The sequence below is a fragment of the Phyllobates terribilis genome, unplaced genomic scaffold (assembly GCF_046119375.1).
Source record: "Phyllobates terribilis strain yellow unplaced genomic scaffold, ASM4611937v1 Scaffold_2__4_contigs__length_985480577, whole genome shotgun sequence".
NCBI classification, from domain to species: domain Eukaryota; kingdom Metazoa; phylum Chordata; class Amphibia; order Anura; family Dendrobatidae; genus Phyllobates; species Phyllobates terribilis.
This window is the reverse complement of record NW_027362762.1, coordinates 382,568,075-382,589,143: the sequence shown is the minus strand read 5'-3', so window position 1 is coordinate 382,589,143 and position 21,069 is coordinate 382,568,075. Positions and strand designations below refer to the sequence as shown.

Below are 21,069 nucleotides of genomic sequence, written 5' to 3'. Positions count from 1 at the left end.
TTTTTTTCTTTCTTCATACGAAGCTCACAGCCTTTAATCAAATGACCAGATTTTCCGCAATAGAAACACAAGCCCTGCGAAAAACGACGGTCTTTTTCTTGAGAGCGAGGTGCCACCGATCCAATCTCCATCGGTTCACCACTGTTAGTACACACATTATCATAACCAGAAACTGACATAGCAGAGGATTTGCTCTCATTAACCCTAGCACGCAGTCTTCTATCCACCCGTATAGCTAATTGCATAGCCTGTTGCAAATCTTCAGGTGTAGGATAAGCAATTAGCAGGTCTTTAACCCTTTCACTGAGCCCAGCAAGAAATAGACTTTTCAGAGCAGAATCGTTCCACCCTGTTTGAGTGGACCAACGACGAAAATGTGTACAATATTTTTCCACATTACCCAATCCTTGTTTTAGACGTCTCAACTCAGTCTCAGCTGATGCGACACGGTCAGGATCATCATATAATAGTCCCAAAGCAGAAAAAAAACTATCCACTGATCTGAAGCATGAATCACTAGGTTGCAAAGAAAAGGCCCACTCCTGAGGCTCTTTGCGCAAAAGTGACATTATGAACCCTACGCGCTGGGATTCATCCCCAGAGGACTTAGGTCTCAAACGAAAATACAATAAGCAAGCATTTTTAAATGAAAAAAATTCTCGGTGTTCACCAAAAAACAAATCCGGCAAACATACCTTAGGCTCCAAGAAATGTGCTCCAGGACAGTTACTCACGTGCTGACGGAGCTCGGCCACCTCCAGAGAGAGTCCCTGCAGGCGATGAGCCAAATCCTGAACCGACACCATGATGGAACAGAAAAAATCTTTCCTTAGAGAATTTGCTGGCTGGACTTACTGTTATGTTCTGCTACCAAAGCTAAGGAAAGAGAGGAGATCTGTCCCTACTATGAGACTCAGCTGAATCCCTACGATGTAACAGGGAACCTGATCCTGCGATCAGACCTGCTAAAGTCCTAATCTAGTCTGTACGAAGACCTATAGATGTGGGGAGGGAATCCCTACAAGTACTAAGGACTGGGAGGAATATGGGACACCTCCTAACAGAAATAGTAGCAGACAGACGAACAAACAAAATAGATAGAACATAGAGGTCCGTAGACCAAGCAAACTAACAGAGTTAGATACAGAGCACAGGCTAGCTAGAAAGTAGATATACAATGAAGTCCAGCAAAGCCAGAAGGGCGGAGCAGGATTAAATAGGCCAACAAGGTCATGTGACCAGCAAAGGAAAAAAAACCTAACAGCAAGGTTCTAACACATATAATACGCTCATCTGAATGAGCTCTTAAAGGGATTTTTCTCTGTTTCTAATGAAGAAAAATTATTAATGAATAATATTAAATTGTTAAGTCACATTATAATTTGTATAACGCTTTTGGCAGTAAAGGCAGTTTCATATGACTCCACTCCACAGTATTCCCTGCTTTCTACCCCAATGTCAAATTATAATACATTAGGCCTCTGATTAGTTTTTTTTTTCATATATACACACGTGGTCAAAATTGTTGGGTCTTGCAACAGGATAATGACCCAAAACACACAGCTAAAAAGCCAAGAATGGCTAAGAGGAAAACATTGGACTATTCTGAAGTGGCCTTGTATGAGTCTTGACCTAAATCCTATTGAGCATCTTTGGAAAGAGCTGAAACATGCTGTCTGGAAAAGGCAACCTTCAAACACGAGACAACTGGAGCAGTTTGCTCATGAGGAATGGGCCAAAATACCTGTCGAGAGGTGCAGAAGCCTCATTGACAGTTACAGGAATCGTTTGATTGCAGTGATTGCCTCAAAAGGTTGTTCAACAAAATATTAAGTTAAGGGTGCCATCATTTCTGTCCAGGCCTATTTCATGAGTTAATTTTTAAAAAATTCTGTGGAAGCGGGGTTGAAAAGCAATGTCTGACTTATTTTCATAGATTTTTAATTTATTATTACTTTTGTCAGATTCAAGTTATTTCTGTGACCATTGTGGGTTTTTCTTTCACTAAACGACGGGTAACAACAATTTTGACCACACATATATATATATATATATATATATATATATATATATTATGTTTCTGTGAGGCCCATAGAAGTGAATAGAGCGGCATCCAATCACACAGGAGATTTTGGGACCCCTATTCACTGAATCAGTGGGGATTTCAACAGTAAGATCTTAGCGATTATTCTTCTTATAACCTATCTTGTGGTGATAAATGCATTTAGCCAGAAAACACTTTTAATCATAATTTGTAAGTTTTTTTTTCCTCCGATAATTCTCCTTTAATATAATGAATGAAATTATTGAATTTTTATTTGCAGACCTATTTTTTCTTTTCTTCTACACCGCCTGCTGTCCGTATATCTACAATACTTTTTTTATGTGACCTTTACAATATGAAACTACCAGAGTTGTTTCCAACCTCATTTTGGTGTTAACATCGTGTAACAAATTAGAGGTAAAAAGCTTTTACTCCAGAAAGCATTTCTGCCCGATGTGAGCTTGGAGAAAAATAAAAGCACAATGGCATGGGTGGTAAGAGAAAGGGTCAAGTAACACTACAGCTGTTTGCCTGGAGTTCAGCAGCTGTAATATATTTTCATCATCAGGTTTTATATGGCGGGAAGCGATCCAATAAATGTAGAGAAATCAGCAGGTGGCAAGGGTTATCTAGGGGCTACACTAATAGACGAAAGAGCAAAGAAAAATAAATGGCTCTGTTCACGTACTGAACGGCTGGATTGTGTAAATATCCCAAAATAACACTTTTACTTATGAGATTCCACAATACAGTTGAATATGTGCCAAAATCTATCATCATCATTTTACTATAAACCTCCCCCTAGGACCACCAGCTCATTTGCACAACCATCAATGCCAGGGAGATAATAATAACAACCAAACACTGACTTATTCATCTTATCTTCTTGACATTATTGGTTTGTATGAACAAATGACACTTTAAAGTAGACTAGTCAAATATTAATGGCTTGTACTTCTGCATATTATGTTTATATTAACCAGTTTAGAGTATGCCTCCTGGGAACCCCATCCAATAAGTCATTCTTTTCTACTTCTACAAGACACGTAAAGCTTTATCCTTGTTAAGAGAATTATCTATTGCTTACATTAAGTTTTTATGTTAAACATAGTTTGAAAAAAAATATTGGCAATTTTAGTGATGGGGATTTTTTGTAATTTTCTCATTATTTAAATTTTACCATGAAATCTAAAAAATTAGTTTTCACACTAATTGAGGCTGTGACCCTTCTTGTAGAAATCACTTCTCAGTAATTATCTCATTATCATTATTTACAGGATTACAATGGAAGGTATCACCAATGTGGATTCACCATTCACAATATTCATTCTCAATAGGTGATGGTCACTGCTCACATCCTCCCTTTCCATACACAATGACCTCCGCACAGATCACTGGGCATGCCTAGGACACTCTCCTCTTGACTCTGGGGTTGCCAACTTTATTTTTTATTTTTTCTGGACAGCTTATTAAAAAACCACGGACAGACAATATGTTTTACAGACACATTGGAAAACCATAATAAATCATTATGATTACAAATGATATATATTTACAGCCCATACCGTGATTCTGATATGTAGACATCAGCCTGACTCACCGTAAACTGTAAAATGATGATAATTACAGTAAAAATAATCGGCATAAGCTTCTTCAACTTCAAAAAAATCACTGCCAATTTTTTTTTACGGACAGAAAAAAAAAGTGCCTTTTTAAAATCTACATTCTGAAAGTAAAAAATAGAATATGTATCAAAATCCGCTTTCAATTAGTAAAAACAATTTTAGTGATACTTTAGCCCCTTTCTGACGTGGAGCATAATAGTACGCCCCACATCAAAATCCCCTGTTTGATGCGGGCTCCGGCGCTGAGCCCGCACATTTCCAGGCACATGTTAGCTGATCTATACAGCTGACATGTGCCCACAACAGGTGGAATCGCAATCCACCCCCGGCTGTTAACCAGTTAAATGCCGCTGTCAATATCTGACAGAGGCACTTAACTCGCGCTTCCGGGAAGCGCGTCATTGGCCCTGCTCATCGGCGACCCCGTCACATGATCGCCCAGCGGTCGGTGCTCATAACAAGTGAGCAATTCTGCTACACACAGGCGATATGATCATCGCCTGTGTGTAGCAGAGGAGATCAGACAACGGCAGCTTCTAGTCTCCTATGTGGACTATTGAAGCATGCAGAAAGTGTAAAAAAAATGTTTTTAAAAATATTAAAAAAAATTAAAAAATATAAGTTTAAATGTCCCCCCTTTAACCCCATTGAAAATAAAACAATAAAAAAACAAACACACATACACATATTTGGTATCGATGCGTTCAGAATCGTCTGATCTATCAATATAAAAAAATAATTAATCTGATCAATAAATGACGTAACTAAAAATTCAAAACCCCAGAATTAGGTTTTTTGGTCACCACAACATTGAAATAAAATGCAATAACGGGCGAGCAAAACATCAGATCTACCCCAAAATGGTATCAATAAAAATGTCAGCCTGGCGCGCAAAAAATAACCAATCACCTGGCCCCAGATCCCGAAAAATGGAGGCGCTACGGGTCTCGGAAAATGTCGCCATTTTTTTTTTTTTAGCAAACTTTGGATTTTTTTTTTACCATTTAAATAAAAAAGAACCTATACATGTTTGGTATCTACGAACTCGTAATGACCTGGAGAATCATAATGGCAGGTCAGTTTTAACATTTAGTGAACGTGGTAAAAAAAACAACTAAAAACAACTGTGAGAATTGCACTTTTTTTGCAGTTTCACCGCACTTGGAATTTTTTTCCCATTTTCCAGTACACGATATAGTAAAACCATGGATGTCGATCAAAAGTACAACTTGTCCCGCAAAAAATAAGCTCTCATACGGCCATATTGACAAAAAATAAAAAAGTTATCGCTCTGGGATGAAGGGGAGCAAAAAAACAAAACCGCAAAAATGGAAAATGGTCATGAAGGGGTTATAGGATATCCCCAACTTCTTACATAGGTATGTTTAGTTAAAGTTTGCAAATTTTCCAATATACTTTATGGTTTTAAATTAGACATGTTTTATTGTTTACTTCTCATTGCAAAGAGGATTGGCTATCGGTGCTATCTGTGATTGGTGGCCAAACATGCTCAGTGCTTACATGCTCCTTCTGAGCTTGTAAGCAATGCACTAAGACTGGCTAGAAATGCTGGAGCATGTAGTTAGTTTCTAATCCCCACCAGCTCTCTGCAGCCCAACCGTGCTTCCTACGTTGTAGAGGCATGGCTGCACATACAGTGGGGAAAAAAAGTATTCAGTCAATCACTAATTGTGCAAGTTCTCCCACTTAAAAAGATGAGCGAGGCCTGTAATTTACATCATAGGTAGGCCTCAACTATGAGAGACAAAATGAGAAAACAAATCCTGAAAATCACATTGTCTGATTTGGAAAGAATTTTTTTTTTCAAATTTTGGTAGAAAATAAGTATTTGGTAAATTACAAAAGTTCATCTCAATACTTTGTTATATGTCCTTTGTTGGCAATGACAGAGGTCAAATGTTTTCTGTAAGTCTTCACAAGGTTGGCACACACTGTTGCTGGTCTGTTGGCTCATTCCTCCTTGCAGATCTCCTCTAGAGCAGTGATGTTTTGGGGCTGTAGCTGGGCAACACGGACTTTCAACTGCCTCTAAAGGTTTTCTATAGGGTTTAGATCTGGAGACTGGCTATGCCACTCCAGGACCTTGAAATTCTTCTTACGAAGCCACTCCTTTGTTGCCCTGGCGGTGTGCTTGGGATCATTGTCATGCTGATGTAGCACCCTGAGGATTCGGCTGCTACAGGAGTATTGCACCTCAACCCAGAGGTGTGATATTCCACTCCCGGGCAAGGATGGAGAGTGGAACTGAGCTCGGTAGGCTGCATGCACTACACACATCCCATTTCCGAGGAGCAGACCGACGGTACTCCCACTTAGAAATGTGCAGGTACGACCGAGTCTGTTCCTGGCTGGAGTGGGAGGGGGGTGGTACATCCCATGTAGTGTAGGGGCAGATAGGGGGAGCAGCCTGGGTAAAGACAGGAGCTCATTGGGTGCTGGTCACCTGAGCTCACACATAGAGGGTGTATATAAGGTGGGCACCAACTAAGATCAGGGTCAGATGCAGAGAACAGGTCAGATGCAGAGAGTCAGTCTGCTGCAGAGAACAAGTCAGGAGCAGAGGAGAGAAGAAAGACAAAGACCCAGAGTGAGAGAGGAGAAAAGAGAGAGACCCAGAGCACAGAAGAGAAGGACTCTGAGATCCCAACTAAAAGCACCGGGTGAAGAGTCGGCATCAGGGTACCGGAACCCAAGCTGGTGGGGGTAAAAACATTCCCCAGCCAGAGACCGGAGACCGTGGGCAGCGTTTGCCACGGTCACCCATCACATCCACCCCGAAGGCACACCACATGAAGGGTCAGGGAACCCAGGGCCAAGGGTGTCCCAACAGAAGGCCCGAGGGAGCTGGACCTAGGTGGATCACTGGTGGGGACGGCCAGAGAACGGGACAGAAAGAGAGCTCAGGGCCACGCTCCGGACTTGTTTGGGGGTTGGCTGGATCCAGGACCTGGTGGACGCAGCACGGCTCGGGTGGTCACTCGCAGCTGGAGTGACCAGTACAACATCTGCAGTAAGTAAACACCCTTAACTGCACAACCCGACTCTGTCTTCACTGCCGTCTGCACTACACCACCACAACCCCCATCCTCTGCACCTGTCCCCTCTGAGGCTATACCCCTCCCGTTGGGGGTTATCCCACCAAGCTGCGCATCCACCATCAGCCTCAGCGGAACCTGCTGCAGCGGCGGCCACAGTGACCGCATCACAACGGGTGGCGTAGTCGACACAAAAGAACTCTTAATAACATCTGTAGGACTGCCACATCACACTGAGCTTGACGCCCTGGGCACGGGCCGGGTCACAGCCGCTCGGAGACTACAACCCCCCCATCTGATCCGGTGCCGGGTATTCCCCTCAAAAAGGAATATGTCCCAGGGGGCGCGTCAACTTTGGCGTAGTCGGCAGGATTACGTGCCCGCAACACCCGGGTACTGCGTGCCTGAAGAAAAGTGCAAGTTTACCTCAGAAAGAAGTCTCCCGCCGGTTCCGGAGGGTCCACGCCATCGGACCCCATCACAGGTCGTTTCCCGCCGATTGTCCGCCATTTCCAGCTTGTTCCCGCCATCTGCAGAGTTTCCCGCCACTGGGCGACGCTTCCCGCCAAATCCGCAGATTTCCCGCCTTGGAAGAGCAGCGGACGCCATTATGGGCGTGCCAAAGGAGGGCAGGAGGCCACCTCCCATCGTGGGCCAGGACAGAAAATGGCGCCAAAAGTGGAAACCGCCCCCACCAACAGAGACTGTGATGCTGGAGGTGTCTGTCAGCGTGAAAGAACTGCCCCTGGAGCTGACAGTCACCGAGTTGCCCCGGGACCGCCCTCTAAGTGGGAGGAGACGAAAGAAAAGAACGAAGATGGGTGCCGCCTGGAGCAGTCTGGAGCGAGCGCACCCGGAGGCAAGAGGTCTAACGAAGAGTAACAGAGAAGCTCACCCGGAGATGTCCAGAGAGCAGAGCAGCACCGGCCCGCTGGCCAGGAGCCTGCTGGAAGAAGAGCAGAGCAGCACCGACCCGTTGGTCAGGAGCCTGCTGGACACCACGACCCCACTAGGCCTAGTGGAGGTCCTTGCACAGCTCCCCCGAGACCGGGAGTGTGCACAGACTGCCCTGGAGGGCCTCGCACGGAGGATGGCCCGGGTACAGCGCGAGATATTGGCAGAGTGGAGCCGGGAGATGGCCCAGCAAACCAAGACCCGGAGCACGCCAGCCGAGATGAGGAAGGAGACCGCCTCTGAGGATGGCGCGGGAGGACCCAAGGCCGGAGACGGCGCCGAGGAGGGAGCCGAACGCATGGAGGCAGGTAAAGGGGACGTCTATACCCCAAGCCGTGACACCGCTTACCTGCCCCAGCTCCCTGTCGCAGAGCCCGAAAGTCCCCCTGCTGTGCCCGAAAACGCCATGTCACCGACGCAGACTAGGCCCCAACCGGAAGCCGCCGCCGCGACCCCTGTGACGTCACACGCCTCAACCCCGAGCGTGACCAAGCAGGAAGTACCACCAGCCTGGTCGCAGGGCCTAGAATTCCCGGGCGTCGCATCACCAACAGCGCCCCCTACCTCCGCGGAGCCTCCGGCCTGGTCGCAAGGCCAGGTAGCCCAGGGCGCCGCCGTATTAACGGTGCCCTTCACCTTCCAGGTGCCCCAGGCCTGGCCGCAAGGCCTGGGCAACCCGGGCGCCACCACCACCGCGCCCGCACCCGTAAAACCAAGGGTGCCGCGTCTGGGAGAGGACTTGTTTGCCCAGCACACGTGGCCGGACGGGCAGCCTTTCATCTGGCCCCAGAAGTATTACGAACTGGAGCACCCGAGGAGGGTTGGGGCCATGTGTGCACCCCTGATTCCGGCTCCGAAGCCCATAATAAGGATCTCGCCCCCGCTAGCGGAAGCGCAGTTTGAGTGGGACCCCACCGGAGAAGATCTAATGGGGTTCACTCAGGAAACCAGGGCAGCTGCAGCAGAGCGCGCTGAGTGTTGCCGACAGCAGCTCGAAGAGTTCGCGAGGGAGCGGAGAGAGAGGCGGGTCCGGGAACAACAGGCCCAAATAAGGAGCGCCGAGCAAAAGAGCCGGACCAGGAGGGACCCCCGTGCAGCGCACAGTCCCCGTACCACCGGGACTGTAATAAAGTTCAACCAGCAGCATGGGTGGGGCTTCATTAGAGACAACAACACCCCCGGCGACGTCTTTGTCACGCGCAGAGACGTGGAGTCCCATCTGCCGGAGGGGCACAGAGGTCGTGACCTCTACATCGGAGACGAGGTCACCTTCACCCGGCACAAGTGTGCCAAAGGACCCTACGCCCTCCACGTACACCGCCTGACGGAGGAGGAGTTGCAGTGCGGGGAGGAGGAGCAAGAGGACCCGGACGGGTCTGAAGTTACAACCAGTTATAAGCAAAGAGCAGGAGGAAGACGCCGTTGAGTGCGGCAGAGAAGTGATGTAAATAGTTACCCGACCGGGTACCAAAGAAACTGTTGATACATATATATAGTCCCCGTTGGGACCAGCTGAGTGAACTGTTTACCCGTTAACCCCTTAATCCCGCAGGCTGAGGACTGTGAGCAGCCATTCCCTTCCCTTTACCTGGCCGAGGACTGAGAGCGGCCAACTTCCCCTGTATATAGTTGCGCTTCCTAAAGCGCCCCCTACCGGTTTTATAGGAAAACCAGTTTTTCTAAGAGACTGTCGCACTTTTCCCGGACACACGTTGCACAGTGTCCGGAGGAGGAACCTGAAACAAGAAACGACTACGAGAATGTTTATATGAAAAGTTTTATTTATATAATGTTTTATATGTTTTATTATGTTTATATGAAAAAAAAAAAAAATTTTTGTATGTTTTGGTGTTTTTGTCTTTACAGCCCGAGGACGTGCTGTGATTTACCAGGGGGGAATGTAGCACCCTGAGGATTCGGCTGCTACAGGAGTATTGCACCTCAACCCAGAGGTGTGATATTCCACTCCCGGGCAAGGATGGAGAGTGGAACTGAGCTCGGTAGGCTGCATGCACTACACACATCCCATTTCCGAGGAGCAGACCGACGGTACTCCCACTTAGAAATGTGCAGGTACGACCGAGTCTGTTCCTGGCTGGAGTGGGAGGGGGGTGGTACATCCCATGTAGTGTAGGGGCAGATAGGGGGAGCAGCCTGGGTAAAGACAGGAGCTCATTGGGTGCTGGTCACCTGAGCTCACACATAGAGGGTGTATATAAGGTGGGCACCAACTAAGATCAGGGTCAGATGCAGAGAACAGGTCAGATGCAGAGAGTCAGTCTGCTGCAGAGAACAAGTCAGGAGCAGAGGAGAGAAGAAAGACAAAGACCCAGAGTGAGAGAGGAGAAAAGAGAGAGACCCAGAGCACAGAAGAGAAGGACTCTGAGATCCCAACTAAAAGCACCGGGTGAAGAGTCGGCATCAGGGTACCGGAACCCAAGCTGGTGGGGGTAAAAACATTCCCCAGCCAGAGACCGGAGACCGTGGGCAGCGTTTGCCACGGTCACCCATCACATCCACCCCGAAGGCACACCACATGAAGGGTCAGGGAACCCAGGGCCAAGGGTGTCCCAACAGAAGGCCCGAGGGAGCTGGACCTAGGTGGATCACTGGTGGGGACGGCCAGAGAACGGGACAGAAAGAGAGCTCAGGGCCACGCTCCGGACTTGTTTGGGGGTTGGCTGGATCCAGGACCTGGTGGACGCAGCACGGCTCGGGTGGTCACTCGCAGCTGGAGTGACCAGTACAACATCTGCAGTAAGTAAACACCCTTAACTGCACAACCCGACTCTGTCTTCACTGCCGTCTGCACTACACCACCACAACCCCCATCCTCTGCACCTGTCCCCTCTGAGGCTATACCCCTCCCGTTGGGGGTTATCCCACCAAGCTGCGCATCCACCATCAGCCTCAGCGGAACCTGCTGCAGCGGCGGCCACAGTGACCGCATCACAACGGGTGGCGTAGTCGACACAAAAGAACTCTTAATAACATCTGTAGGACTGCCACATCACACTGAGCTTGACGCCCTGGGCACGGGCCGGGTCACAGCCGCTCGGAGACTACAACCCCCCCATCTGATCCGGTGCCGGGTATTCCCCTCAAAAAGGAATATGTCCCAGGGGGCGCGTCACTGACATACCCAGCCACGTTTTATCTTCAATGCCCTTGCCGATGGAAGGAGGTTTGCACTCAAGATCTCACGATACATGGCCCCATTCATTGTTTCATGTACACGGATCAGTCGTCCTGGTCCCTTGGCAGAGAAACAGCCCCAAAGCATGATGTTGCCACCCCCATGCTTCACAGTAGGTATGGTGTTCTTTGGATGCAACTCAGCATTCTTTCTCCTCCAAACACGACGAGTTGTGTTTCTACCAAACAGTTCTACTTTGGTTTCATCTGACTATATGACATTCTCCCAATACTCTTCTGGTTACTCCAAATGCTCTCTAGCAAATTTCAGACAGGCCCGGACATGTACAGTGGGTACGAAAAGTATTCAGACCCCTTTAAATTTTTCACTCTTTGTTTCATTGCAGCCATTTGATCAATTCTAAAAAGTTCATTTTTTTTCTCATTAAAGTAAACTCTGCACCACATCTTGACTGAAAAATAACAGAAATGTAGAAATGTTTGCAAATTTATTAAAAAAGAAAAACTGAAATATCACATGGTCATAAGTATTCAGACCCTTTGCTCAGTATTGAGTAGAAGCACCCTTTTGAGCTAGTACAGCCATGAGTCTTCTTGGGAATGATGCAAGAAGTTTTTCACACCTGGATTTGGGGATCCTCTGCCATTCTTCCTTGCAGATCCTCTCCAGTTCCGTCAGGTTGGATGGTGAACGTTGGTGGACAGCCATTTTCAGGTCTCTCCAGAGATTCTCAATTGGGTTTAGGTCAGGGCTCTGGCTGGGCCAGTCAAGAATGGTCACAGAGTTGTTCTGAAGCCACTCCTTTGTTATTTTAGCTGTGTGCTTAGGGTCATTGTCTTGTTGGAAGGTGAACCTTCGGCTAAGTCGGAGGTCTAGAGCTTCTGGAAGAGGTTTTTATCCAGGATATCTCTACTTGGCCGCATTCATGTTTCCTTCAATTGCAACAAGTCGTCCTGTCCCTGCAGCTGAAAAACACCCCCATAGCATGATGCTGCCACCACGTTTCACTGTTGGGATTGTATTGGGCAGGTGATGAGCATTGCTTGGTTTTCTAAACACATACTGCTTAGAATTATCACCAAAAAGTTGTATCTTCATCTCATCAGACCAGAGAATCTTATTTCTCATAGTCTGGGAGTCCTTCATGTGTTTTTGAGTAAACTCTATGCGAGCTTTCATATGTCTTGCACTGAGCAGAGGCTTCCGTCGGTCCACTCTGCCATAAAGGCCCGACTGGTGGAGGGCTGCATCTCTGGAGCTCAGCCACAGTGATCTTGGGGTTCTTCTTTACCTCTCTCACCAAGGCTCTTCTTCCACGATTACTCCGTTTGGCTGGATGGCCAGGTCTAGGAAGACTTCTGGTGGTCCCAAACTTCTTCCATTTAAGGATTATGGAGTCCACTGTGCTCTTAGGAACCTTGAGTAATGCAGAAATTCTTTTATAACCTTGGCCAGATCTGTACCTTGCCACAATCCTGTCTCTGAGCTCCTTGGCCAGTTCCTTTGAGCTCACGATTCTCATTTGGTCTGACATGCATTGTGAGCTGTGAGGTCTTATGTAGACAAGTGTGTACCTTTCCAAATCAAGTCCTATCAGTTTAATTAAACACAGCTGGACTCCAATGAAGGAGTAGAACCATCTCAAGGAGGATCACAAGGAAATGGACAGCATGTGACTTAAATATGAGTGTCTGAGCAAAGGGTCTGAATACTTCTGACCATGTGATATTTCAGTTTTTCTTTTTTAATAAATTTGCAAAAATTTCTACATTTCTGTTTTTTTTCAGTCAAGATGGGGTGCAGGGTGGGGTACTTTAATGAGAAAAAAATAACTTTTTAGAATTTACCAAATGGCTGCAATGAAACAAAGAGTGACAAATTTAAAGGGGTCTGAATACTTTCCGTACCCACTGTAATGGCTTAAGCAGGGGGACACGTCTGGCACTGCAGGATCTAAGTCCCTGGCGGCATAGTGTGTTACTGATGGTAGCCTGTGTAACATTGGTCCCAGCTCTCTGCAGGTCATTCACTAGGTCCCCCCATGTGGTTCTGGGATTTTTGCTTGCTGTTCTTGAGATCATTTTGACCCCACGGGGTGAGATCTTGTGTGGAGACCCTGATCGAGGGAGATTATCAGTGGTCAGGGCTACAATTTTGTTTCTGGTGTCCTTCGAGTTTGGAGTGTGACTGTTTGTGGTTGCGGACAGGTGTCTTTTATACTGATAACAAAGTCAAACAGGTGCCAGTACTACAGGTAATGAGTGGAGGACAGACGAGTCTCTTAAAGAAGAAGTTACAGGTCTGTGAGAGCCAGAAATCTTGCTTGTTTGTAATTGACCAAATACTTATTTTCCACCAAAATTTAAAAAAAAATTCTTTCCAAATCAGACAATGTGATTTTCAGGATTTGTTTTCTCATTTTGTCTCTCATAGTTGAGGTCTACCTATGATGTCAATTACAGGCCTCTCTCATCTTTTTAAGTGGGAGAACTTGCACAATTGGTGGCTGACTAAATACTTTTTTCCCCACTGTATAGCAGCATGGCATAGGCCAGCACAGCGCCAGTGCTGTTGGCCTGAACTTTCATTCAAGCTGATGCTTGAGAAATCACGAAAAACATTTAAGTACTTAGAAAATGAATGTTAAGAAGTAAAAGGCAGTGAATGGTTAAGCAGCATTCATAAATCCCATAATTAGTAGCTTCATAAATAAAGTATACATTTTCTTCCACATGACCTAGTTCAGAATTTTCAATATCACTTGCTATAAAATATATACATACTGTGCATCCTTTTTATTTTATATTCATAGTAAAGAGCTGTTCCTTTTCCAAGATTACTAATAGAAATGCAAAACAAGGAGATACAGTGATAGTGGATATTGCCTTATAAAACCATGTCATCAGATGTCATTCGACCACAGTCCGATGTTTCCTACACATTTATTGACTTTCATGGCTTAGTGTGATCTGAATATCAGATCGAACCAGGACATGCAGCAATTATTTTCCTTGGACAGTTTCTGTCCGAGTTAAAAATTGAACATGTGCACGGCCCCACAGCATAACTGGTCTAGGTGCGATTCTATGTTTTGTCTGATCGCACTAGGACTGAAAACACGCTCGTCTGTACTTGCCCTTAGGCTGAACAATCTCCTATCTGTCTCCATTAATAGAAATAAAAATCCTTATATAAATCAAATGTATCCATACAATCTAATGCTAATTAATAGATATAGAATTTCATAGAAGGAACGAATACAGAATCTTTTTTATGTTCATTTAGTGACTTGGCTACCTTCACTGTTTAGTAGGATATCTGAAAGCTTTACATTAATTAATATGGTTGTCTTCCTCTGAATCATGTCAAAGTCTGCTAGTCCCTTCTTGCACAGTACTTTAATGCACTGAACACCTGTCACACCAGTGATTATTGTATTATATCTTTCAAGGTGGCATTTATCTTTCTGCATCTATTCTGAATACATTGCTTTATTTTCACAGGTCACAGATTGGGTTTCAAGTTCAAGTGCACAGAACTGAGAAGCCAAAGTAGTCCAAGCCATGAAACCTAACCTAAAACAATGGAAACAACTCATGCTATTTGGAATCTGTGCTTGGGGCTTATTGTTTCTGGTGATCTTCATCTACTTTACAGACAGCAACTCAGTGGAACCAGTGCCAAGTACATTCTCTTACTTAGAGGATAAAAAACTCCTGCCTATACAAGGAAAGCAGAGGGCAATCATGGGGGCTCTTTTGGACCCTTCACTATCCTATGCCATTGATGATAACAGTCTTGTAAATGAAGACATTTTGAACTCATTTAAATCCGGCCCAGGTAGTCTTAAAACTATAGCCGATGTAGAAAATTACTTTGAAAGTGAAGATGAGTTTATCATGTCAAGGAAGAAGAAGAAAGCCCTTGTCCATAGAGACTACAACATGTCTCCAAGATATCATCAAAACTCACGTTCTAGGCACAGAAAAGTCCGAAGGAATGTACGGCGCACAAGACAGCATATGGCCGAGGAGTCGGATGAGTGGAATGGCTTTTCTTCAACCATGTCCAAATCATTTCTTCAAAAGCTGTGGAAAGGCAATGTTTCATCCAAAATGCTGACACCTCGCTTACAGAAAGCTAGGAGAGAGTATCTAAGAGCAAACAAACTTGGAGTGAGCTTCTCAGGAAAGCAGAACTCAAGAAAATTGAGTGCCGCGGAACTACTCTGCATTCTGAAAAAGAGAGCTCATGTAAGAACGTTGGATGGTAAAGAGCCCCCATTCTCAAACTTGGGATGGGAAAAATACTTTCCCCAAATACCACTAAACAAACTGTATCCACAAGGATTCTCTACTTGTGCTGTTGTTTCCTCTGCCGGAGCTATACTGAACTCTTCACTTGGAGCTGAAATTGGTAAGTTCTTGTGTTGTTGCTGATGAATACAATAATGTAAAGATAAATTTACTACTGAAAATAAAAACATACAGAGAGGCGCCCTTGTGTAGTGGTCTAATGGGGATTTTTTTGGGGGGAAGGGAGGTAGTGAAAACACTCACCTTTCGTGGTTGTGCACCTCTGCGTATAGTCAAACACCACACAATTCAGTGGCGTTCAGGCCTGACGGGTCCTGTGGGGGTGACGTCACGGCAGGTCCATTCACTCTCTGTGCTCCACCGCTGTGAGCTGCAGCTGCTGCTGCTCCCAGAGGGATACAATTGATGAACGTGGCAAATTTGTGGCTCCTAAGTGTGGCGCATGAATCCAGCAACCAGGCACAGTGATGCTTCTTTATTTGACAAATGTGGCACTCACAACATGTTTCAGCGGGTCACCGCCTGCCTCAGGTGATAGCCACAATATGGTGTAGACATTTCTTATGAGGATTATACCATTAAAAAGCAATTGAAACAATTAGTAACCATTAGATAACAGGTGACAAATTAACTATCAATTGTCCATGAGAAAATGGCTGAACATACATTCCTTATAATGGATGCTATACCACTTGGCTGATAATAGAGACAATAGCACATTTAAAAATTTGTATAATTTGGTTAAAAAGAGGTATAATTTACCTATTAATAATTGGATGTATTTATAACATAAAAAAATCCCTGTATACCACCTTAAAATTACTCTAAAAATCTTAAAATTACTTATTTTAGCTTTTTAGATTTTTAAATTTACTACTGAGACAGATTTGAAGTATAACATGGTGTATCTGGTTACTGACATAACTATTTTCTAATTTTCATAAACTACTCATCATATTTTTACACTATAGCAGTAAATGGCTGTATGCTTTCTGTAATTGCTAGGTTGTTAATAGTAACAAAATAACTAATCTTTCTGTAGTCTTATCCTGTTACACTACTTTTCATTTGATCTCTACAGGATAGACATGGAAGAGACTATAATAATAATAAGGCTATGTGCCCACGTTGCAGAAATTAAGCATATTTTTTACTCTTCTCCCTGGCGGGAAAATCGCATGCGGATTTTACATGCGGTTTTCAAGCCAGGTAGAAGCGTATGTGAGGCGTCTTTGCAGCGTCTTTGCATGCATTTCCGCATGCGGGTTATCAAGCACTTCTCCAAGTGATTCAAGCATCACTTGGAAAAGTGCTTGACAACTTGTTCACACTATATAAATCCATGCAACCGGCATGGATTTATATAGTGTGACCAAGTAATAGTTAAAAAAAAAGAATCAGAATGGTATAAAATAAAAAAATAAAGTTTATACTCACCTACCGATACATTCTGTGCCCCGTCCGGAGTCTTGAGCAGCTCACGCTGTTGTGTGCAGGACCTTCGGTGACGTCATTGAGTTATGTGATGGGTCACATGACTCAATGACGTGGCAGGTCCTTCACACACCTCGCGACGGCGGGAAAACACCGGGAAGACATCAGAAGATAAGTATAAACTTTATTTTATTCTTTTTTTTACAGGTTCTTTGGTACCCAGGTCTGGACGAGAGTCTCCTCTCCTCCAGACTTGGGTACCATCCGCATGCGGAAACGCAAAATTAATGAACATGCTGCGGATTTTTGACCGCAGCATACATGCTGCGGAAAAACCCGCACATGGGCATTGACATTGCGGAATGCCATTGGGGACCATGGGGTGCGGATATACATGCGTTTTACAAGCGTTTACGCTGCGGAAATTCCGCAGCATATACGCTTGTAATACGCAACGTGGGCACGCAGCCTAATAGTTTTTATTTTTATAGCGTCAACATATTCCGCAGCACTTTACAAATTTTAGGGGGGGCATATACAGACAATACAGAATAAGCATATCTCATATCGAAAGGAGTGAGGGCCCTGCTCGCAAGCTTACAGTCTATGAGGAAATGGGGGAGACACAAAAGGTAAAAAGTACATATATTGTATAATGCAGCCTTGATATACTAAATAGGATAAGTAATAATACATGGACTGGTCGCCAGCCAGTATGTGTACAGTCCTGACAGAGGCTATTAAGTGCATGGTTGGTATGAACCTGAATTTGAAGAAGATTTTAATATGGGGGAAAACTGGGACGGACAGAGTGTGTTTAGGCGATACGCCAGTCTAAAGAAATGTGTTTTTAGGATTCGCTTGAAACTGTGGGTATTGGGAATTAATCGAACTGTCCTGGGTAGTGCATTCCAAAGAATTGGCGCAGCACGCGAGAAATCTTGGAGACGGGAGTGGGAAGTTCGGATTATGGAGGATTTTAGTTTTAAGTCATTTGCATAACGGAGGGCACATGTAGGGTGGTAGACTGAGACAAGAGAGGAGATGTAAGGGGGTACTGAAGCATGGAGCGCTTTGTGGGTAAGCATGATAAGTTTAAACTCTATATTGGATGGGAAACCAATGCAATGACTGGCACAGGGAAGAGGCATCGGTGTAGCGGTTGGCGAGGAATATGATCCTGGCTGCTGCGTTAAGGACGGATTGGAGAGGGGAGAGTTTAGTAAGAGGGAGACCGATTAGTAGAGCGTTGCAATAGTCAAGACGAGAATGAATAAGAGCTACAGTAAGAGTTTTTGCCGAGTCAAAGGTGAGAAAAGTCCTGATTCTTGAGATGTTTTTGAGGTGTAGATGACATGAACGAGCAAGTGATTTGATGTGAGGAGTGAACGAAAGATCTGAATCAAAAATGACTCCAAGACAGCGGGCTTGTTGCTAGGGAGTAATGCTTGAGCCACAAACGGAAATGGCAATATTGGGCACAGGTAGGTTAGTGGAGGGAGGAAAGAAGAGTAGTTCAGTTTTTGACAGATTCAGTTTTAGGTAGAGGGAGGACATAATGTTAGACACAGCAGAAAGACAATCACTGGTCTTTTGTAGTAATGCAGGGGTGATGTCCGGAGCCGAGGTGTATAATTGGGTGTCATCAGCATAGAGATGGTACTGAAAAGCGAATCTACTGATTGTTTGTCCAATAGGAGCGGTGTATAAGGAGAAAAGAAGGGGGCCTAGGACTGAACCTTGAGGAACCCCGACAGTAAGGGGAAGTAGGGAGGAGGAGGAGCCGGCAAAAGACACAGAGAAGGAGCGGTCAGAGAGATAGGAGGTGAACCAAGTGAGAACAGTGTCCTTGAGGCCAATAGTGCGGAGCATAGTGAGGAGGAGCTGGTGATCCACAGTGTCGAATGCTGCAGAGAGATCCAGGAGAATCAGCAGGGAGTAGTGACCATTAGATTTAGCTGTTAGTAAATCATTAGAGACTTTAGTGAGGGCAGTTTCAGTAGAATGTAAAGAGCGAAAACCAGATTGTAAAGGGTCAAGAAGAGAGTTGTCTGAGAGATAGCGGGTGAGACGGGAGTGGACCAGGCGTTCCAGGAGTTTAGAGATAAAGGGAAGATTGGAAACAGGTCTGTAGTTGGCCGTGCAGTTCTGGTCAAGGGATGTTTTTTTAAGTAATGGTTGTATGCTGGCGTGTTTAAAAGAAGAGGGAAAGATACCAGATGAGAGAGAAAGGTTGAAAATTTTAGTTAGGTGAGTGGTGACAGCTGGAGCAAGGGACTGAAGGAGATGTGAGGGAATAGGGTCACTGGTGCAGGTGGTAGGGCGAGAAGATGCAAGGAGCCTGATCACTTCATCTTCCGTGACTGGTTCGAAGTCAGAAAGTGAGCAAGATACAATGTGGCGGGGGAGAGCATGCATAACATTTGGGGATTGGGAGAAAATTTCCTGTCGGATATGGTCAATTTTTTCTTTGACGTAATTGGCCAGATCGTCAGCGCTGAGGTCGGTGGTTGGGGCCTGTGTTGTTTGATTGAGGAGAGAATGAAACGTGTCAAAGAGTCGTTTAGGATTATTGGAAAGTGAGATGATGAGGTTGTTAAAGTAGGTTTGTTTGGAAAGATGAAGGGCAGAGTTATATGTTTTCAGCATAAATTTATAATAGAGGAAATCTTCGGGCAGATTTGATTTTCTCCACATCCGTTCAGCGCACCTGGAATACCTCTGGAGAAAACGTGTTTGAGGCGTGTGCCAGGGTTGTCGCCGTCTATGCTGAATTGTTCTTTGTGTAGAAGGTGCAGCTTCATCCAGGGCGCATAGCATTATTTTGTTATAATGCTTTAATGCAGAGTCGGGACATGAGAGGGAGGAGATTGGGGCCAATGATGATTGCAACCTTTTTATAAATTTCTGGGTGTTAACGGTGGGAGTGTCTTGAGTAGAGTCACAGTTCTTGACAGAGAATGAAAGAAGATTATGGTCAGAGAGTGGAAGGGGAGAGTTCGTAAAGTCATGTACTGAGCAAAGCCGGGAGAAGATCAGGTCCAATGTGTTCCCATCTTCATGTGTAGGAGAATTAGCAAGCTGTGAAAGGCCGAAGGAGGAGGCTAGTGATAAAAGATGCGTGGCAGATGGGGAAAGAGAATCGCCAATTGGGATGTTAAAATCTCCCATGATTATCGTGGGGATGTCGCAGGATAGAAAATTTGGAAACCAGGCAGCAAAGTGACTATGTCTCCGATTCATCAAAGCTTTTACTCCAGAAAACTTGCGTAAAAAGTTTGAAAAGTCTCAACATTTTTGCGCAACGCAAGGCTTTTGGTGTTTCTACGCCATGTTTGGCAGACAGCTGTGGGCTGATATTAATAGGCTAGGATATTGGCCCCCTCAAGTAGACTTAAGAACATAAGTTCTCAGCCACCCCAGAAATGGTGCTTAGCCTCTGCTTTTCTCACTTACCTGGTGCAGTGACAAGTAGGGTAACAGTATTGAGGTTGATGTCAGCTTTGTATTTTCAGTTGACATCATGCCCAGGGGTTAGTAATGGAGAGGCATCTATAAGACGCTCCCATTACTAACTCTATAGTCATATTGTAAAAAAGTCCCATCCGATCTGATCTTAGAAAAAAATCGCAGATGAGCATTGAATCATTGACTAACATTAGTCAGCGTGCAATCTGATTTTTTTATCGGATTGCACTCGTCCTTTTTTAACGCAGTTGAGTATATGCACTAATGGTTAAAATTGCAAAATACTTGTAAAAACAAACAACTTTGCAATTTACTTCCTATTAAAAATTGTCTCCATTCTCAATAATGGACCAATTTTTAATTCAAATGTTTAGTGCGTATTGTCTAAGTTACTAGCTATCTCAGTGTTGCTTGTCATATAGGCAAGGAGCAAGTGTTTGCAAGCTGTTTGATATACAGTTTGCAAGTGCTGTTCTGAAGATGGCTGGATCTGGCCATCTTCAGCGTCCCAGGGCTACAGTACTTCCATGCTGCAGACACAAAACTGTCTCTGCTAGAAGCATCAAAGAGCACATGGTTCAGACCAACATCACGATCTTGCCACTAATCTGAACTGTCGTTCTTCAGGAGCACACCGCCTCCAGCAAGCGGGAAGCAGAGGAGTGGTGCGCTCAAGAAGATGAGAAGACTTATTTAGGGCTTATTCACATGTCTGCATTTGGTCAGGATATTGCATCAGTGTTTGTATGCCAAAGCCAGGAGTGAAGCTTACAGAGAAAAACTATAACTGAAAGACTGACACCTGTTCTTTGTTTTGGAGACACATCTGGTTTTGGCATAAAAATACTGATCAAAAATACTGATGTGTGAATAGAGCCTCAAGCAAATAAAGAACACACAGGCATACTGTATATATGAAAATTGATGCATTCACATAGCTGATTTTTTTCCTGTGGATTATTTGCAGTGGATTTCCAGTATGAACAGCAGGTTGGTTCACATCTGGATTAGCCTC

General features: G+C 44.9%; 1 protein-coding gene across 2 annotated transcripts in view; it reads left to right on the top strand.

Annotated features, from left to right (window-relative positions):
- Positions 1 to 21,069, top strand: part of ST6GAL2 (ST6 beta-galactoside alpha-2,6-sialyltransferase 2) — a 170,261-nt gene that overhangs the window by 89,407 nt on the left and 59,785 nt on the right. For both annotated transcript variants that reach the window (XM_073664805.1, XM_073664806.1), the window contains one exon: positions 14,340 to 15,252. In XM_073664805.1, coding sequence (XP_073520906.1) covers positions 14,400 to 15,252 — 853 coding nt within the window. In that variant the 5' untranslated portion in view covers positions 14,340 to 14,399. The remainder of the gene's footprint in view (positions 1 to 14,339; positions 15,253 to 21,069) is intronic.